The 22,142-nt window shown below is 38.2% G+C and overlaps 1 protein-coding gene across 1 annotated transcript in view; it reads right to left on the reverse strand.

The window, feature by feature from the left end:
* The window catches only part of LOC124595613 (cryptochrome-1), a 65,248-nt gene extending 44,503 nt beyond the window's left edge, over nt 1–20,745 (reverse strand). Inside the window, exons 1-3 of the mRNA XM_047134431.1 lie at nt 20,198–20,745; nt 19,970–20,115; nt 10,229–10,423 (exon numbers count right to left, since the gene is read on the reverse strand). Of these exons, the coding sequence (XP_046990387.1) occupies nt 10,229–10,423; nt 19,970–20,115; nt 20,198–20,281 (425 nt within the window). The 5' untranslated portion in view covers nt 20,282–20,745. The remainder of the gene's footprint in view (nt 1–10,228; nt 10,424–19,969; nt 20,116–20,197) is intronic.
* Nucleotides 20,746–22,142: the final 1,397 nt, after the last annotated feature.

Below are 22,142 nucleotides of genomic sequence, written 5' to 3' on the forward strand. Positions count from 1 at the left end.
GGAGATTCAGAAGGATGTTGGTTGCAGTAGGTACTGGGAGATGGAGAATCTTGCACAGGATAGAGTAGCATGGAGAGCTGCATCAAACCAGTCTCAGGACTGAAAACCACAACAACAACAGTAACGATCATCAATCCCCAATTTATAAATGTTACAGATTTTGCTTTACTACATTTTTTCTTACGTTGCCAATGCGATACCCATGAAATTAAATCAAACTATTCTGAATTTTCTTGCAAGGCAAGAAGACAGCTAGTAATTTCCCTGAGATTATAGAAACCCAAATTAAATGGTTTTCAGCACATCAAGAGTCTACGGACCTTCACTTCAAACAATAAAAAAAGGTAAAAAAGAGTAGAATAAACTAAGAAGTGAGGTGATTTTTTTTTTACATAGTTGATAATATCGTGTGCATTTTTGGACAAAAAATAATTTTCATTTTAGAAACTAAGAAAGTGGTGTGTGTGTGTGTGTGTGTGTGTGTGTGTGTGTGTGTGTGTGTGTGTGTGTGTGTGTGCGCGCGCGCGCGTGCATGTGAAATATTTAAGTTCATTTTACTTTTCATTTAGTAGATTATCTTTTAATTATTTATTTATTATCAATTATTATTATTATTATTATTATTATTATTATAGCTCATGAAAGAAAAGTATTTTATTTCTACAAGCATCAGGTACACCTGTTCCCTCTATGCACATCATGACCCATTGCAACAAATCTTCAGATGCTCAGGAATAATCCTCAAGAAGACGACCACCGCATCATCATCAGCATTGTTGTACTATGAGAGAGAAGTGGTAATCATCATTAATAGGAAGAGAACATTCAAGACTAATTATTTTGAGTTCATGTTGCAGAAGATTGAAAGCAGTACCTATTGTCATGTCCTGCATGGTGTTTGTCTAAAAGAAAGAAAAAACTTTCCCAATCAACAAGCGCTGCTGAGTATGATACTATCATCATACCCTGTCCCTTGCCAAATTAATTTTATATAAGTGGGAGGCACTGTGTTTACAAGCTCCCACAGTCAAGCAGGTACTGGCTATTGCTCAGCTGTTCAAAGTGTCCAAGCTGCAACCGAACAGTTTGAGGATATGACGGACATAGTGGTGATGCACTCAGTTCCACAGTACATGTGTTGTTCACCAACACAGTCATCATTTTTTACTCATTCACACTATTCACAATCGGACTGTGGCTCTTCTCAATGCAGTTTCCCCTTGTATCTTCATTCGTTTCCAAACACACTCCTGTAGTCACTGTTTGCACCGGCAAGTATGATGTGCAGCTTGCTGTAAACGTGGTCATATGGCAGCTGTCTGTCGTGGCTCCCCAACTGCCCTGTCCATAGACTTGGAGTTTATTGAGATTTATAGTGTCACGCTGGTGCTCAGCCGAGATCTCAGTGTTCCCAGCAAGATCTATATCATACTGCAAACTCAGCAATGCCCATTTCATTTTCAGGTCAATACCAGGGCTTCTGTGTCTCTCATTAATCTGGAAGCACTTGGGATGCCCTTCTCTTTCCTCCACTAATCATTGTTTGATCAGTGACAGTGAGCAGCCCTTTCCTGTTAAAAGCCATTCCAGAACCAATGTTGAGTATCAGCATGTCACAAGGCCAGTCACATTTTTTGCTGTATACAGTGTGACACCTGAAAAGATTTTTGGTCTCAATGCGGGACCTGTGGTTTCCAGGTTTGAGGTGCTGTGCATCTCATTTCTCACTCCATCCAGTTTCAGACATTAGAGGATCTCTGCCGCAAGTATGTGTCACTTTTTTTTTTGCTGGTATTGGATGTGGCAGAAGACTACAAGGCCTACATCACCATTACACAAATGGCCATTCCCAAACTATGTCATACTCTACTATTCCGTGTTCTCTGCAGCTGGCTGTAGAGGAATAACTGGACAGGGTGCAGGGCCTGGGCATCATTGAACCTGTTCTATCCAGCCAGCAGGATACTCTTCTGGTGGTTATCCAAAAGCTTATGGAGTATTTTGTTTGTGTGGGGATTTCAAGTCCACCATTAATGCCCATTTGGTAGTGGCTGCTACCTTACTCCCTGTCCCGAAGAAATACTCATGGTATTAGTGGATGGTGAGTGTCATTAAAAATCTGATTTGGCAGACGCACACCTGCAGCTTCAGCTGGATTCTGTCTCTCAACAGATTACAGTCATCAACACTCCCTTCAAGTTGCACCATTACACGTGCCTGCCATTTGACATCGCGAGCTCTCCTGCCATTTTCTAGAGATTTTTAGAACATTTAATGCAAAGTGTTCCATGCTGTGCAAACTATCTTGGTAATATTACTGTCACGGGTTCCTCATGGCAGAACCATTCTGCTAACCTTTAGATCCTCTTCACTAAATTGTAAGAGGCAGGCTTGAAGTGAAATCTCCTGAAAGGAAGCTTTTTCTGACAGAAATCAAATATTTGAGCCACCTCCTTTCGAAGGATGGCATAAAACCTACAATGCACCATGTAAAAGCTATCAATAACCTACCTCAACTGAGGAACCCACAGAAACTCCTATCATTCCTGGGCAAAGCCAATTATTATTTGAAATTTCTCCCCAGTGCAACAGATATCATTCATCCATTGAAAAATCTGCATAGAAAATATGTTCCTTCCATTTGATCTGCAGACTGCAACAGAGCATTTGTCCACTTAAAGTCTCTACTGAAGACATCACTGTGCCTTGGTACCATTGCACTGAGCAAACTGATAGATGCTTCCCAAATTGGGGTTGGAGCAGCTTTGGCTCACAGAAATGATGATGGCTCTGAACAGCCTATCATGTATACCTCCAAAACTTTGATAGCCATTCAACGCAGTTATTCTCAGATAGAAAAGGAAGCTTTAGCCACAGTGTACACAGTCTGGATAAGCCACTTGTGGCATTCTTTGGCCCCCAATCGCGACTTCCTGACAGGATTGTGCAATGACTCCAGCATTGATCTTCGTTTTTAAGTGTGTATTATTATGAAATTCATTATAGATCCACAACACAGCAAGCTAACGCGGGAACATTGTGTTTGCCCATGGGATCCCCATCAAGCCTTCAACAAAGCTGAAGTTGTCTGTTTTTAGATGAATTATCACTTGCGGAATGCAGTGGATAGACTTCCGGTAACATGCCATTGTGTTGTGCAGGCCACCCAGCAATATCTTGTGCTCTAACAAGCAGTTGATTTTGTGTGTAACGGTTGGCCTGAGCGACTGCCCACCAAGCAGTCTGGTCCGCTCTGCATCTATTTCCTCCTCTGACAATGGCTGGTCACTGTTGACAGCACTCCCCTCCTTCACAATGACTTGGACAATTCCCAGATCATTATCCCTCTGGTCCTGCAGGACTAATATCCTTGCTCTCCTACAGCGTGGCCATTGGGGTATGACTCGCATGAAAGTTCTTGCGTGGCATTTTATTTACTTGCTTGGCACTGACTTGGCTACTGAGTAAGATTATCTGTGAGAGCAAGCAGTGTGTTGAGCAACAGGCAGCACTAGCAGGAACTTTTGCTCCATGGCCCATGCCGAGTTAGGTAGGGTACTACGTTCACATGGACTTTATAGGTCCATTCTTTCTTTCTATATGGTTAGTGATGACCAATATACTATCAAATTACCCAGATATCCTGTCCTGAGCACTTTGCTGTGTCATTACATTTAAGTAAGTGATAGAGGTAGATGTGTTCAGTGACCAGTTGAATGCAACACAAAATGGTGCTCATGATAAGACAGCACGTGCTCATTGTCGAGTATTAAGTGAAAACTGTGTGGAACTGTTTGTCCAAGAGTTAATTACTGAAAGTGTTCTGGCACAATTTCCAGCAAAGTCTGCAGCACAAAATCGATGTCAACAATGACCATTTCCAGCATCTTCTATCATTAACATGGGTCAATCCTGCCTCAGTCTTATTGTAAATATTTTCCAGGTCCATTTTATTTTGCCCATCCTGTATGTGATCCAATTATTGCCACATGTTATCAATTTAAGGAATAAATCAAAAGCCACATGGAAAGTCATCAAAAAGTATTTGGCAAGAAAGGCAAACTCATGCATCGGAAAGAGGGACATCATTATTTGTTATGCTAAAATTTATGTTATTTATAATTTACATGCATAAAATCTGGTTACAAAATCTTCTTCTAATACCCTCCCATTCTTCCTTTCCTCAGATCTGTTAATATTTCCAAGGTCTCTATTTCTTAGTCCAGCAACAAAATCTGAAATAACAGGTATTACGAGGCAGAAATCAAGGTTACTCTCATATGATTTTGATGGTGTATCCGATTACCTCCTTTAAAAATCTATCATATTAAGTCTTGTCATTTCTCAAATATGATTAGCCCTGGATAAATAATGCTGTGAAGTGCGTTTTTACGCAGAACTGTTTATGCATGTATGGATCAGAGGACACATTCAAGTACGGGCTTTGCATAGAACTTGCAAGCTGGTACTCATTTCAAGAGGATGATTCTATGGGCATGAAACATTCATGGAAGACATGGAGAATGATAAATCAGCTATGAGCACATGTGACACAAGTATATATTAGAGTGGTCTGCTTCTTCAGTTCAGTGTGGTCTTGAAGATTTACGGAAGCAAGTGAGGGTGCCACTGATGTAGCTTACTATTGGGATGAAAAAGTGTAAAATGTTGATGACCTTCTGGCATGGAAAATAAAGACAGAAAGATGAAGTTCTAGCGATAGTCCTGATATTGCTGACTTTCCACTATAGTGATGCCTTGAGGCATTAATGGCAAATGTGGTTTCACGAGGCATGGTCTTTACAATGAAAGATTTTGAAGAGGAAATTGGTAGAGCTGATTAAGCAGAATATAGTGATTTGAGCTTGGAACATCCATGGCGAAATTCCTATCATTACACATGGGACAGCCAGTCTTTTATAGGAAAAGATGAGTGTCAACAAAAACTTCAGTATCACAACATCCTGCATCAACAAATCCGTCAGTATTTTTTTAAGCATCAAGCAGTCATTCCCTAAATGAGGTAAGAACAGATCTATCATTAAACATGGCGAGTCATCAAGTACATGAAACACCAATAAATTACTAAGCACTCCAAGAGAGATATTTCTGTATGCATCAAGAAAATAGCCAGACAGAAATATTAATGAATAGTTAGAATTTTTTATGGCATAAGATGCCCTGACAGAAAAAAATAAGTGAATATTGTCCTGGTGTTTACCTCTGCCAGCACACCAGTCAGCGCCAGGAAACATTGTATAGGAGGCGCTAAACTAGGCACGACTATGACAAGAGAAGACCAATACACACCCCCAGGCAATGCGCTGATAAAAACCCCTGGGCAAAATGCATAAAGGCCACCACCACCGAACAAGCTGGCTTTATCTCTCAATCTCTCAACCTCAGTACATTGCATCGGGACTCAGTTCGCATCGCATCTCAATACTTTGCACTGTGCTCTAGTCTTCCACAGTGATAGTTGTCGCCTCGCACCTTGGCTACCTGTGGGGGAATGTTAGTCATTGTATAAAGTTGTGATATGGACACGGACAACACTCACGAATTAGTACATGTCATTTGATTGCTGTTAATCACATAACTTCAGAATGGACACCATTGAAGTTAAGTACTCAATTGGTTTCTGTAATAAAGTGTATTTTAACAATGCACACATTTTGTGTTGTAGTGAGAGGAAACTGGCCAACTACCTATCATACAACCCTCTCCTCATCCAGCTAGGAACCAAAAACATTACAAGAGCACACAGTCACAACAAATAAAACCGACTTAGCTATAGAAGATTAAGCAATTGTACAGAAATGAGCCTTAAGAAAGGAGAATCACAATTTAGGTAAGCAGAGAAGTCAAGGACAGCACCCCGTGCACAGCATGAATACAAATATTCAAGAGAGGGAAGAATCCTATATTGCACATACAAAGTAGTGACCAAAATTCCTGAGAATTTGAGTATTACACCCACACAATCAGCAGTACAGTCTTCCATAACTACACACCTCTAGTTGTGTCTTTCAACTGCCAGTCTGCCACATGGCATCTTTGTGAGTGCACTGGTGTGAATGTTGTCTGTGAATTTCAAAATGACTGACTTGAAGGAACAAAGGATATCTGTGAAGTTTTGTTTTTAACTCCACAAAACTTCAGCTGAAATGCATCTCATCCACAGGGAATCCTCTTGAACCAAGCAAGAACATTTGAGTGATTTAAGCAATTTACAGACGGCCAGAAGTCTTTTAAGCCCTTAACCTTGGCATGAAGTAACTCGATATTAACTGGAGGTTAAGGGCTTAAAACTGGATGTTTTGGAAGAAATGCAGGTCTTTAAGCATCTGCAACATGCTAAAGACAATATCCTTAACGACCAACTCCTACTAATAAACTGAACATTTTTTGAAGGTTTCGCACCTTTAATTTGTTCTTCATACTTGTAAATCTGATGATCTGGAGATTTTCACATGCGTGCGTTGATTGGCAAGCGCAGCTGGTCAAGCTGTTCATCTTCTTTCTTTTTATCCTCATTTTAGCCCATTGAACACCTCATGTTTTATCCCCATAACTTTATTACCACAACGTCTTTAGATAGATTACGTCCCCTTAGCCCCCCCCCCCCAGGCTAACTACTGGCTTTAGGTATAGTTTTTAAGAGTTCCTCCTGTTGTCATAAGTAGCTTCATATATGTTTCTTTCCTAGCATAAGCAACCGTGTGCGGTTATTTTTATGTTTCATCTCCTATTTAGCTCGTCACTTATTCTATCCATTCCATTTTTTGATATACGTTGATCCACAGTTGGGAATATATGGGCTATTTAGCCCCGAATTACAACTAGCATACAAAACCTATCAGATAAATGAAACTCAGGACAGATCTGACACTTATAGAGAAAAGAAGAAAGCAGGCAGTACACTAATACAATAAAGCAAACACTGCTCCTACCAAAATGAAATTCCATTTTGAAATAATATTAAAAAGACTCTGTGGTTCCAGGAAAATAAAAACATGAGATGTTCTGATAAAAGAGATGAAGATGATAAAATATAAGGCAGTGCAGCTAAGGCCAGTGACATTTCTAATCAGCATCATGATGGGGTAGTGCATAAACTCACAAGTGAAAAATCTCTGACAGAATGTTTGTTTAATCCATTACCTTTTGCAATTTCCTCACATTTTTTGTTGTTCCTCACTCAGAATGTTATGAACAATACTCGAGAAGTGTAGTCTGTTGCAGTTGATAGCCTTCCACTTCTTTGATTGCACCAAGTTATTCCCCAACCTTTACAGAAACATGCAGACCACCAAGATACCATGCTCTGATCCACAACACAATTCCCACACACCTCTCTCAAAGCACTGTAAATTTCTGTTGATTTACTTCCATGTAGTTATTCAATGTTGATGTAGGAACACTGGGCATTGTGTGTAATCCAACCTGACTCGGTTTCAGCTTCCATTTTAAAACTAAATTACTCATGACACAGCCACATAAACCAGCAAACACATAAACCATTGTCATGCCTGAAGTCCAGCTCACAACTGGCATGAATTCCACCACTGTAATCGATGCGCATGCACAGTGTGCAGGACTTTTAAAAAGACACTCATATAATGTGTACAGAAGATGAGGATACATACAAATTCTGGTAGTAATAATTTCATATGGCTCAATGCCCTGGTGCAATTTTTTCAATTGGGCAGTACTTTAATGACTTGCATATCACTGACCTATGCCTCTTAACCAACTGGGGCAAGGGAACATGCAGTTAAATGTGGAATCCAAACAACATGTTGTTTCTTGTGAATCTCCACATCACTGAGAGAAGAATTCTAAGTTAAAAGGTGGACTGCAATGTCAGTCATTCAACCAGAATTCAATCCCGCAAACTGTTGATTTCAAGGCATGTGCTTTACTGCTAGACCAGCAGGCCTGACAAAGAACCTGGCTAAGATTCACTTCTCTCTGTAGCTGCGGATATCACGTCCTCTGTAGCTGACCAGCTTGTAGCTCCCATCATTGTCACAAGATGTCACTCCAAACGCCAATTAAGTGTGGAATATATAACAATACATACATTACATTCTCACCATTACTTAGTGGTAATACATTATATACACAAACCTTCCTTCTGACTCATCTTATCTATTAGTGAAATCTGTATGAAAATTCCTAGACATTCCTGACATTTGCCTGAACACACAGTCAGAATCTGCATTGGGGGACTTTATTATACAATAGATATAGAAAATAGAGTCATACTTGCTTAGTCTGTAATTTTTATCATCAGTACAGACATGTCTGAGCAAATGATGTCAAGTTGAGAGGCATTTTTGTTGTTTGCAACAGTTCATTTTAGGAATTATACATAATTAAAGGCTTGGCTAATTTAGAATCCAGTTAAATGGTTTTGCTGTGTACAGAAGCATTGTTTTGCATGACAAGGTAATATATGAAGAGAGAATAAGTGAAATAAAGCATAATCAATTCTCTGTTCAGCCTGTTGGAGATGTTAGGCAAGAAATGAAATATAGGATTTTTGGCTGGTATGCTCAGAATGCTGCAGTCCAACATCCATTTCATCAGCAGTGGTTATAACACATAGTGGCATGTACAATGGCAGCTTCTGCCTCATCTTTGTCTCCCCTTGACCTCACAGTAGGTGGGTCTTTCTCAGGCTGTGGTCTGAATGGCCTTCCCTCCATTCTAATCTAATTGAACTTATGCCTCTTTTCTGACGAAGACATTAACAGTTCCCGATGCTAGCATAGTCTTTTTGTGTATGTGCACATACTACCTGCATCTGTCAGCTAAATATTAGAATTTCGCTCCTGAAGATGTGTACTGGGCAGTCATTCTTTCTCTCTCTAATTTTATAATGTAATAATGTATTTAAATGAATCAAGTGATTTTCTCAAAATTATAAATATTTGAATGAGTAAAACAGCTCTCTAAGTATGGGTTACTCACTTTTACCCAGTTTTATAAACAGCTGTAACCACTGAATATTTAAGTCTTGAGGAATTATAACTTACTTAACTGGCTGCAAAAATAAAACAAAGATTGGGATGGATTGAGTCAAATAAATAGAAGATTTTGATATTTTGCAACTATCTCCTTCACAGCAGGAAGAATTATTGTACCTATAGTGACATGTGCAATGTCTGCCCCACAAAGTTTAACACGCTTTTATCTGAGTGTATGTTTGTAGTTACTATACTTAGTGCAACTGGTTCAAAAAACTAACTGTATATAGACAGTAATGACTTTAAATGTTTTTACCCTGCTCACCTGCTACCATGCAATTCAGCAAATACACTGAATAAATAAACTGCTACTGCAATGAGTAAAATTGCCACATATAGCATGAAAAAAAAACTTGTTTCGTGAGCCACACATCGCACAATGTGGGTGGCATGCATCTCTCATGATCTCGTAGCACATGAAGCTCGCAAAGAATCAGTAAAGTTAACTGGCTTTTATTAAAGGGAATTAGTTGCCTGTTATATAGTAAAGTAAATATTTTCTTACTTTCACAAGTATTCTAAGTGTGCCTCATGATGAATTGCATCTTCCACACTCAGCAGATATGGTGTCTACCAGGACGGTGCACCACAATTAAATCCTTGCTGTGATATGGCTATAGAAGCTCCATGGACCAACAAGTTCCACCATGGAAGAGTGCTAACTTCCTTAGAGTTCATCAGCAATGTCAATGTTAGAAAAAAGAAGCACATTTGATTACATGCAGACAGTGTAGGCTTGGTCTGGATGAAAGACAGTTGGTTCTTGTATAACAATATTTATAGACAATATACTTTAAATGTTCAGTTGCCTTGAAAGTGTTTTATCTTAACTATAGGTGTTGATGTTGTTTGATGTAGTGGAGCATTGCAGAAAACGTAAGTCTGAGGTTATTTGCATAAAATCTGAAAGGGAGATTGAATTTCAAGTGAATGAGTACTTGGGACTGTATATAGAGAAAACATAGCATTGCACTATGATGGTAAATTTATTGGCAAAAATTAGTGATGTAGCTGGATACATAGCCAAATATAGTGCTGACATTGCCATTATTTCAGGGTTATCACAGAAATCAAGGAATGTGAAGCACTTTGTTGAAATCTGCTATGTGCAAAGCAATGCCTTCACTGGCAATAAAAGAAATTTGAAGCAAAGCATACATATTGACATTTCCTTGTAAAACTACAATACTTACTGTTCAGGATCATACAGTGTATGTGACACCTTCTGAACAACTCTTGCTCCTGCAGTTTTGGCAATCTTTATGACACTTTCATCCCTTTCTCTTGCATATGGTTCTATATCTGCTTCAAAAGTGATAACTTTGACATTCCATTCTTGAAACTTATCTTTGAAAGTCTCCTCAGGGGTACCACGCAAAACATACAATCTGCAAGAACAGAAATACCAATGAGAAAATTCTTATATCCCAAATAAAACTTCACTTGTATTTAAAATAACGTAAATGAACAACTCTGAATAGAAGCTCGCAATAGATTTATCAGTTTCTTGTTAAAGTATACTGAAATTATAACACTGATTAGTGAGGTGTAAGCAGCAGCATAAAATGTTATTTCCAAGTGATGGATAATCATTACACAAATGAGAATACTTGATTAAGCAAATACAAGAAACTTCTCTGCAACATGAACAATTTTAGGTCAAAAAATTCACCACCAGCTCTGTTAAAGATAGAGTAAAATTGAGGAAGGTTATGGTTTAACATCCTGTTGAAAAAGATATCATTAGTGACAGAGCACAAGCTAGAGCATAACAAGTATGTGAATGAAAACTGGTCATGTCCCTTTCAAAGGAACCATCCCAACATTTAATTCCAATTTGAAGTACAGATAGATATCTAGTATGGCACAAAGTAACAGACAAAATGTCATAGAATGGGTACAACTTAGTAATCATTTGCTTCATAACACATGATACAATTTCTATGCTTTGGCTTTGAAATTAAGAATCACTCAAGCAAACTTGGCCTCTAGCTTATAATTATTGATGACCTGCCTGCAACCCAAACTGATCAATGAATATTAAACATTCACGTTGTGTAATCTGTGCAGTATTTAACTTTATAGTTTTAGCTCCAACATCATATTATAAATAACAATGTCCCTTCATCTTTCCCATTAAAATTCTATAATGGTTCTTATTATCCTTCCTCTGAAATACAGTAGGTTAACTTTCAACTAGTAAATTATAATCTGAAACTTAATGCAACTGGTTCAAAAAACTAACTGTATATAGACAGCAATGACTTTATATGTTTTTACCCTGCTACCATGCAATTCAGTAAATACACTGAAACTTACATTCCAATTTACAAAGACACTATTTTAACACACGTGTTCATCACAGTCATGAGTAGTCGAATTAAATGACTGATGAATAATGGCAGCAGCAGCACACTATAGTATGGATTTCACACAAAATCATTAAGGCATCATTGCGATCCACGATCCCCATAACTGTTGTTGTTGTGGTTATAACTAATTCTATGGTGTGTACATCTCACAAAGTAGCATCCCAGTTGTACTCATTAGAATATGGAAGTCATCTGACTGGGAAGAGATTGGAAGGGGGGGAGGGGGGGTAACATAGGGAGTACAAACAACTTTATGTCAGGCACAGGTCACCTACGAGGTGCAACGGGTTGCCAAACAAAGACCCATGATTATATAATAGGTTCTTGTATTGCGCACCAGTAAGAGATGATCACAAAATTTTAAGCTAATCCCCACTCATCTGAACAGTGCTCTGTTGTCAAGGAGGACGCATTGTCTGATAAACATAATATGTGAGCTTTTTCATACTTCAAACATCCAGCGACAGTGCTCCTGGGCCCATGTTAATCTTGGTGCCGTGTGACATGCGGAAAGGTATTTGAATGTGGCTGTGGCTACAGTACCCTAGAGCAAAGAGGTGATTCTCAGTGGTACAGCTACTTACTTGTTCTTGATATCTGGCTTTGAATTAACAAGTGACTTGCTGCACTGTGGCCAGTTCATAACCAGTACAATCCACAACAGTGACTGCTGGCATAAACAAGTTGCCCACAGCAAGTGACTCTAGTGTTGGCACGTGAAAAGCCCATTGAGTGTATGACTTCAAAGCTGGAGTGTCCTAGGCACTGAGCATACACAATCTGACCGCACACAAACACACACACACACACACACACACACACACACACAGCAATAGCAGAGTAGTGTAACTGGAAAAGCAAGAGCAATTTCAGATACACCTACTCTTCTGCTCTCCCTCTCTCTGTCTCTCTCCCTCTGTGTGTGTGTGTGTGTGTGTGTGTGTGTGTGTGTGTGTGTGTGTGTGTGTGTCAGAGGGAGAGAGAGGCAAGGATGGAGATTGATGGGGGGAGGGGAGGGGTGAGGGGGAAAGAGGAGAGGGGGAGGGCGAGGGGGGGAGGGGTGGGGGAGGGGAGGGTGGGGGAGGGAGAGTTATACACTCCATAACATCTACGGCCTTGCTGGATAAAGATAATCATGATGTGTTATTGTTTCAGCCTTATTTCTTGTGACACAACATTCAGTAAAGAGCAGATTGGTTGTTATGTTCATGAAGCATCATCTGTGAGCTCCACAAGATCTCTCAAATCAAGGGATCCCCTATCAGGAATAAGTAAGCCTGTTACCTCATCAGAAGTAAGTTTGTGTCATACTCTCTGTAGTGTTGGCAGACTTGCCAACACTACGCACACTAAATGAAAGAGGCGGCCAAGATGCACGCGCTAACTCACGCAGGCGGGCGTTAGGTCTGAAACAGGATACGTAATGAATGCTATAAAGAAAAGTACGTAGCTTCTGGAATACTTAACTTTAATCCATCATTTGTATACAGCGTTCTTGATGATACAAGTGAGACTCTCTCTAGATAAATGCAATATAATGCTAATGGCGCCTTGCTAGGTCGTAGCCATGGACTTAGCTGAAGGCTATTCTAACTATCTCTCGGCAAATGAGAGAAAGGCTTCGTCAGTGTAGTCGCTAGCAAAGTCGTCCGTACAACTGGGGCGAGTGCTAGTCCGTCTCTCGAGGCCTGCCGTGTGGTGGCGCTCGGTCTGCGATCACTGACAGTGGCGACACGCGTGTCCGACATGTACTAATGGACCGTGGCCGATTTAAAGCTACCACCTAGCAAGTGTGGTGGCTGCGGTGACACCACACTCTCACCCTCTGACTGATACAGTTACTACATCCAAAAAACTCAGAAGCATCCCTTTGTCACCCAGTACCAAAAAGGCTTTGATAGCTCAATGGCTAAAGTGCACTTACTGTGTCAGCAGACCTTTCTTTGCATGCTGAAGTTGGCAATTAGTTGACATTAATCATAGCCAGTCAGGTGATTGTACACGGTAACCAATGGGAATCTCTGAATATAATGATTTCTTTTGGCAGATGATACAAACTTATTACGGCTTTTTTCAATATGGAGAGTGCCACAATTACTTTTACTGATCTGGTTATTATGAATTTTAAGATTTCTTACTGATTGTTGCATTTCTAAGGTGACTGGAAAAAAACTAGATGTTCTGATAGATTGGCCTCTAGTTGAGACTGAAGCATAGGGACAGACTGATCTCTAGTGAACACTAAAGCATAGATTAAGTTGGAATGTGATAATTTGGTCGAGAGTTGGCGAAGCCAACAAATGTAAATTTAAGAAAATGGGATGTACTGGCAGATTGCCCTGCAGCACAGCCTGAGGCCAAGGTTAGGTTGGAATGTGACAGTTTGGTTGTCAGTTGGCGATGCCAACAAATATGAATGGAAGAAAACTAGATGTCAGCCCAGCAGTATCAAGACTGATGTTATTTGTTTCAAAGAACACTGGCTCAAGAAAGATACCATATCATTCTTGAACTTTACAAATTATACAATTGGTAACATTTACTTAGATCTAACAGCCAGGGTTGGGGATGGGATGGGAGGGGGTGGGTTATTCAGCACATACTATGAAACTGCCCACTTGAATACTGAGAAACACTTTGAACATTTTCCTATAGAACTCAAGCAGTCTAATATTATAATAGTCTGTCTTTACTATTCTCCCAGTGGAAACATATCCCAGTTTTTCAACAGGCTTGCAAGTGTCATGTATTTTTACAAATTGCAAGTAAAGAAGGTATTATGTGGTGATTTTGCTAACAATTCATGTACAGCAAATAGTGTCAAAAATCTTTTAGCAACTTTCAGTACCTAAAACATAATAGCCCATCAAATTAGAACAACACATAATTCTAGCAGCTGGTAAATGTAGTGTTCCAGAACGCAGAACCTCTTCCATTTATGAATGTCCTCAACTGATCCAGTATACACTCTGACCATCAGGGTATCATCCACTTTCATCTATAGAAGACATATCAAAGACCTTAGCAATACCGGCCAGTTTAAAAATCTATTCCGGTCTCGGAAAGACGACGTAGATAAGAAAACTTCACTATTCCTTGGCATAGTGTGTCTTCATTTCACTGTGGTGTTCCCAGTAAAAGAGCCAAAGTACAATATTCAGCCTGGAAAACTGATAACAGATGGATCACAATAAGATAAGAATGTTATGTAAGAATAAGAAGTCACTCTATGAGCAAAGTGTAAAACCAGATTATCCAAATTTCCACAGTTATTTAATATTTTACAAAAAGGTTCTTCATAAAGTAAAATCTAAAACAAAACAATTAGTAAATAAACCCTGCATAAATGATTCTAATAACAAATCTAATGCCATGTGGGATACTATCAGAAAAATTTCACAAATTTATATCAAATGGAAAACACCAGAATCTCTTCAACATAATAATCAATCAATCTCTTCATTCATCCATTAACAATATACATTGTATGGATGTAGTCAATTACAATACAGTTTTTTATCTTTAATTTGTTTAAAAAACTTGGATAATAAATACAAATCTTTTTTATCAGAATATATAAATAATATTGCTTTTCCATATTCAGATATTCTTCAATGCTATAAAAACTATGTGTTAGTAAAAATTGTTTAAGATCCACCTTGAATTTATGAAATTCTTTAATTTTCTTGATTGTAGAAGGCAATACACTAAAAAGTATTTTGGGCTGGTAGTTTACACTTTTTTGGTACAGTGCTCCTTTGTGGGTGTGTCTGTGAAAATCATCCCTGTTCCTTGTTTCATGGTTCTGAACATGATTATTTAATGTTGAAAATTCCTGGTGAGTTTTCAGAAAGCATACACATTCATAGATGTATAAGCTAGGAAGAGTCATTATTTTAAATTCTTTAAGTATTTCCCTGCATGACACTCTGCAGGGAACCCCTTTCATTATTCTACTAGCCCTTTTTGAAGTTTGAAAGCTTGTTTTGCTGTACCTGTATTTCCCCAGAAGATCACACCATATCTAAGCAAACTATTCATGTAAGCATAATACGCACACAGCAATGATTCAGTGTTGCAGCATTCCCGAAGCATTCTTAGCACGTAGCAGCATTTACTTAAATTTTTACTCAAATCTTCTAGATGCTTTTCCCATCCAAAGTACTCATCCACCCATATACTGAGGAATTTTGTGTATGGAGCTTGTGCAATAGGATAGTTCCCTAACTCAGCTTTTACTCTTCTTCTAGCTTTACTTTTAATTTTACTGAAATTCAACAATACCGTTTTATCCTTATTTATGATCAAAGCATTATCACTGAACCATTTTCCTGTCTCATTTATTGTCCTAGAGACACTCTGCTGTAGATCATCCTCAGTGTTTGAAGGCAAGTCCCCGGACCCCGTTACATTCTAGTTTCATACGCAATAAGTCATGGCTGATTAAATCAAATGCTTTAGATAAATCTAAGAATATTCCACAGCTTAATTCGTTCTTGTCCAAGGCATTTAGAACCATTTTCATGAATTGGAAGACTGCCGTTTCTGTGGATCTGTTCTTTCTAAACCCATTTTGAGCATTAGTCAGTATTTTATTTTTATTCAGGAAGTCAGCTAGCCTTTCATACATTACTCTTTCAATTACTTTAGAGAAACCTGACAATAATGACACGGGCCTATAATTATTTATGTCATGAACACATGAAAGACACCAAACACATTTGTGATACATTTAATAAACACTTTTCTAAAATAACTAGTAGCCTTTCAGCTGGATGCTGTCCACCAACAAAATCTTTACCTCCACTGTAGTTAACATCTGACAAACTGGTAACGGTGGAATTATGGTGCTGTTGCCTTTCGCTTTGCATGCTCCATTTGGTAAAAGTCTGCACAGTGAATACTGAGAAATGAATATGGTGAATGATGAGTCAGATGTTTAGACAAGATGGCCAAACCACGGAGAAAATAATGTTTGATAAAGGTCATCCATGATGTGGAGTGTATGAAATTGCATGGCAGCATAATGGAATATACTGAGCAGAATGCTGTCACATAAAACAGAATAATCTGTAAAATTTAAAATGTACTCTTCGGTTCCTGCATAACCACAACCTTAGAAATCACAACATATCAAAAATACCCCACAAAGTTTTAAAAACAATCATTCATCTATGATACAGATCAGTCCATCACCAGTCAGTTTTACTCCAGTCACATTTGTTGGCCTTACCAACTCACAACCAAACTGTAACATTTCAATCTACCATGTACATTGGACTAAGCTGCAGATCAGTCCACTATCACAAGCAGTTTTCTTGCACTCACATTCATTGGCTTTGCCAATTCTCGACCAAACTATAACACCAAATTACGAAACTATATCTAAAAACTCCTATCATATTCTGAAACACAGACAATATAAGAAATACATACGAAAACCAGCAACCATCTTCATGATTCATAACAGCCAAATCAGTAACTGTCAATTTCCAGTATCCATGCCGAAAATAAATAAATAAATTTATATCTTCCACTGAAAAAAGTTATTAGACCCAGCTGCTAATCATTGTGTACTGTATGCTATCACCCAACTGGCTATAACCAATGGGAACTAATTGCCAACCACAGTATGCAGCAGAAGATCCGTCAACACTGTAAATGCAGTTTAACTGACAAACCACTTTTTCTAATACCTGCAGCTTTGAAGGAAGTTCTAATTACTAGGAATATGAAAAATTACCTCTCATCTGGCCTTGAAGGTTAAACTAGATATTTCCTCTCATCTGGCCTTGAATATTAAACTAACTATGTAATAAAACATGTTGCTAATGAAATAGCATCACCACCCTGCAATATAATCAACTCATCTACGAGTACCGTCATTTTCCCACAACCACTGAAAACGTTCAAGAGAGTTCCAATACACAAGAAAGGGGGCAAGCACAAGGTCAACAACCATCAACCTATATACCTCTTCCCAGCTGTACCAAAAGTAATAGAAAAAATGGTATATGCTTCAGCAATGTCTTTTCCTTGAAAGTAATCCCTACAAGCAGCACAGCAATTCAGCTTTCATAAACATAAATCCATCAATGAGTTTATATTCACATTTACTGACCAGATAGCTGGTAGAAATAACAACACGTGACAGAACAACAACCTGTTCAGAAATAATATGAGTCACATCAGAGGTCCCATAAGTCTCAATTTTAGGGCCCCTCCTTTTCCTTCTCTTAGTTAATGACTCCACAGAACACCAACCCTCAACACTGTAAAAGTTACATATTGGACCCCTTGCATTTTTCAATACCGCACAGACATAAACACTAGGAATCACTACCAGTCAATTTGTTACCACAACCACATTTTCTGGTTTCACATTTGTTGGCTTTTCCAACTCACAACCAAAGTGTCACCTTCGAATCTAACCTAGAATTCGGGCTGTGCTACAGATCAAGCTGTCAGCACAACCAAGATTTTTCTTTTCTTTATTTTTTTTTTTTTTTTTTGGGGGGGGGGGGGGGGAGATGGTCAATTGTTTCTTACCCATCACCTTTAAGTGAATACATTAGTCAGGTGAAGATGATGGGTACAAAACTCACTGAAACTTTACAACAAGACAAAGCCACCACTCAGATGATCACCCAATATGACTTTATCATTGGAATATGCTGGGAAAGCCTGCAATCACAACTTTTGACCGTTCACAGATTGCCAAAAAATCAAATAAAAACTTAAACACTGACATAATTTTTTTTAATATATAGTGTCCATTTTGCATGTTTTTGTTTTCCATATGCATAAGTTTTTTCAGTTTGCATCATTTGTCAGTTAGGTAAAAAAAAAAAAAAAAAAGGCAGTTACAACTGAACTGCGGATTTTTTGGTAGGGAGAATGCAGCAAGTTAATTTGGATGGAGAATCATCAACAGATGTAGAAATAACTTCAACAAGGAAGTGTGTTGCGTCCCTTGCTGTTTATGTTGTGTAGTAATGACCTTGCAGACAATAATATTAACCTCAGACTTTTTGGAGATGATGCAGTTAAATGTAATGAAGTGCAGTCTGAAATAAGCTGCACAAATACTCAGGTAGATATTCATAAGATTTCAAAGTGGTGTGAAGATTAGCAACTTGCTTTAAATGTTCAGAAATCTGAAATGTGTACTTCACACAAAGAAAAAACAAGAAAATAGTGTCCTATAATGTCAATGAGGCATAGTTGGAATCCACCAAAGCATACAGAAACCTGAAAAAAAAATGAATCTGAATCTGTGTCAGTCTGGGTTAAAGGTACTGACAATTGCAAAAAAATTAGTCGTGGGTGATCTCACTCATTATTATAGAAATTAAATAAATTGTTCCCTACTACACAGTGATCTTGCCAAAAGCCGAGAAGCGATTCTTCTTAGCATTGTAGCTCTCTGGGGCACTCTGGGATGCACTGTACAGATATGAAGTGGAATGACATATTGTCTCAATTGTGGGAAAGTCAGGTAGCAGACTTCAGTTTATTGGTAGAATACTAGGAAAATGCTATCAGTCTACAAAGGAGATTGCTTACAAATAATGTATGACCCATCCTAGAATACTGCTCAAATGTGTGGAACCCATACAAGATAGGACTAACAGAGGATATTGAACGTATATAGAGAAGGGCAAGATGAATGGTCACACGATTGTTTGACCCCAAGGAGAGAGTCACAGAGATGTCAAAAGAACTGAACTGGTATACTCTTCAAGATTGGCAAACTATCCCAAGAAAGCCTATTTACAAAGTACTCCTGGAATACACTGCAACATTCTACATTTCACTCTCATAGGAATCATGGGGGCAGATTAGATAAATTACAGAACACACAGTAGCATTTAAATGATCATTCTTCCCACACTCCATATGTGAATGGTCCTGGAAAAAGCCCTAACAAATGGTACATATCCTCTTCCAAGCACCTCACAGTGATTTATAGAGTACAGATGTAGATGTAAGGATGAATAAATATTTTACATAGACGTTCAAAAACATAAAAATGTGTAAGCAACCATTTAAGTCCATATTCACGACAGCTACTAAGTTAACTGAATACAGAAAATTTCAACATGCCACAGCTAGACAAAGTCCAACAAATAATTGATCCCATTAGATAAATTCCATGACTGTATTCACAGAACAGAAACACTACCTCCCATCTCATTTATTGCTATTCTGTATCCATTTACCGCATTCCTTTTTTATGTACTGGTATCAACCTACAGTCATGTGTATATTGCATAACACAGTTTCTTCTCTTTTCATTTCGCATCGCTTTTTGGTGAGTGCACATAATTAAAGTATATGTGTTAGAGTATCCACGTTGGTCTCCTGTCGTACCAAAGCAAATATTTCCAGCGTATTCAGGAATCTCATTTATTTCCTCCTGTAACGCTACCCCACAGAATACAAGTTGCCCTACCTTTTTGTTCTGTTATTGTCATGATTACGATTTCAACTACGTATAGTATCGTGTGTTAGTTGTACATAATTTTAAACAATATTTAGCAGTAATACATACAGGCTAACCTTGTTCCGATTTTACGGAGATTTGTGTCCAGATCACACAACGATTGCTGTAAGAACCTCCAACGATTTGGGCCAACGCGCAACTTCTGTATGATCCAAGGGTCGAGGATAAAAACAGGGCATAATTCCAGGTTTTCATTGTAACACTGAAACATACAAAAATTTCGTAGCCCTAATATCAATATAACAGATTACACGTTTATAAATTGGTATTAAGTTAATACGCACAGCGGATATCGCTTCCAGAAGCGCTGGGTTGTCATGTATCCTAAGGCCTTTTCTGAACCAATGTATTGCCACTCCTTTGGCCATTTTACTGGAATACTAATATACGGTATGAAAAGAGAACTAGTGTGCGCGCTTCCCCCTCATGTTACGAAACATCCACAATACCACAACGGTAACATGATCTTTCGTCGACAACAGCCCCGAAGCAAAACCAGTTTGGTTACGGTAAACGAACACACATCCAGCTCAAACTTGAAATATTTAAGATGTGTGTACTGTGTACGCGAACGCTAGGTCATGAAAGTCACTAGTCCATTGGGAACTAGTTTTCAAACAGGCGCGTTTCAAAACAGACGACTCACTAAAGGGATTGGAAAATGTCAGTATTTGAAACCATTATTTTCAGACAAAAGCATATTAAACTTTAGCTTTATCATAATGTATCAAAAGAGGAAAGTGGTTCTTAAGTTCTACTTGACTTCAATTCTCATTTACATATCGACACAACATTCCGCAATTCTGAAACACACACAATTAAACAATAACTGGACAGTAATCTATCGATTGTTAGCACGCAAAACTATCGAACTAAATTGTGCTTCTCGAAAGTTTCAAATGAAAAGTGCGAGTTGCATACGACGTCAATTTACAATCCCCCATATTAGGCGGCAGAAAGAGGACAAGTTTCGCCTAAAATAGTCCTCCAGGAATTATTAACGATCAGGCTAGGCCCCCAAAAAGTCATTCAACAGTTGCTGGTGAATTCACTGTGAAATACGTGACAGCGGATATTTTTTATTGTAGCTACCAAGTGCATCAAAGTTACCTTCCGCTCCATCCCCAGATGTAACGTGGGGAAAAAGACTTAGTGAGAGACATAGGTCCAGTTTTATCAGCAATACCTCAATGGGTTCGATAGGTTAAATAGGATATTTGTAGCAGTGTTCAAGTAAAGGCACCACATACGAGTAGAGGTGGCAAAAAATAACTTACCTAATAGAGACAATCGGTTACTGAGAGGTAGCAACTACTGTAATAATTGCTCATCTGTTAATATCAATTTATTTATTTAATTTTTCCATATTTCAGCATTAACATGCAATCGATGTCGTCAGAAGAATTACAGCTCTTTGTACATTAAGTTTTACATAGCAACATATTACATGGTAAAAATATAGCAGTGTTGTACCCCATTAGATTATAACTGCCTCTACACCCATTTCTATACATAACAGTACGCCTTAATTTATCAGCATTAAGATGCAATCTATGTCGTCAGAAGAATTGTAGCTGTTTGTACATTATGTTTCATATAACAAAATATTACATAGTAAAAAATATAGCAGTTTTGTACCTTATTAGCTTACAGCTGCCTCTACACCCATATCTGTACATAACAGTAAGCCTTAATTTATCAATAAATTTGGTCATCCTTACAACTATTCTGACATTCTTCTATGCCATAGAAAGTATTTTCCTTCATCCGCACTTTGTTTTTAGTTTTGAAAATATCCAGTGAAACCAATTGATCATGTACGGGTAAAGTATTGAATAATTTTATGCCTATGTTTTCATAGCTAGTTTGGGTTTTCTTAAGCCTGGTTGTGGCTATATCAATCATATTTTTTGTCGAGTATTGTATTGATGAACAGATTTTCTTATGGTGTAGTGGTTTAAGTTTTCTTTTATGTTTAATAGGCAACAATATATGTAAAGAGATGTGACTATGAGAATGTTTAAGTCTTTAAAATAAGGTCTACATGAGGTCTTGTTGTCACTGATTCCATAAAGACGTCTAATTGCTTTTTTCTGCCAAGTGAAAATTTTTTTGGTTCCTGGGGAGTTACCCCATAAAAGAATGCCATATTGTAGATGACAGAGAAAGAAGGCATAGTATGAATGAAGTAATAAATCTTGTGTAACACATGTGTGTAGTTTGTCTAGC

This window comes from Schistocerca americana, chromosome 2 (assembly GCF_021461395.2).
Source record: "Schistocerca americana isolate TAMUIC-IGC-003095 chromosome 2, iqSchAmer2.1, whole genome shotgun sequence".
In the NCBI taxonomy this organism is placed as follows: domain Eukaryota; kingdom Metazoa; phylum Arthropoda; class Insecta; order Orthoptera; family Acrididae; genus Schistocerca; species Schistocerca americana.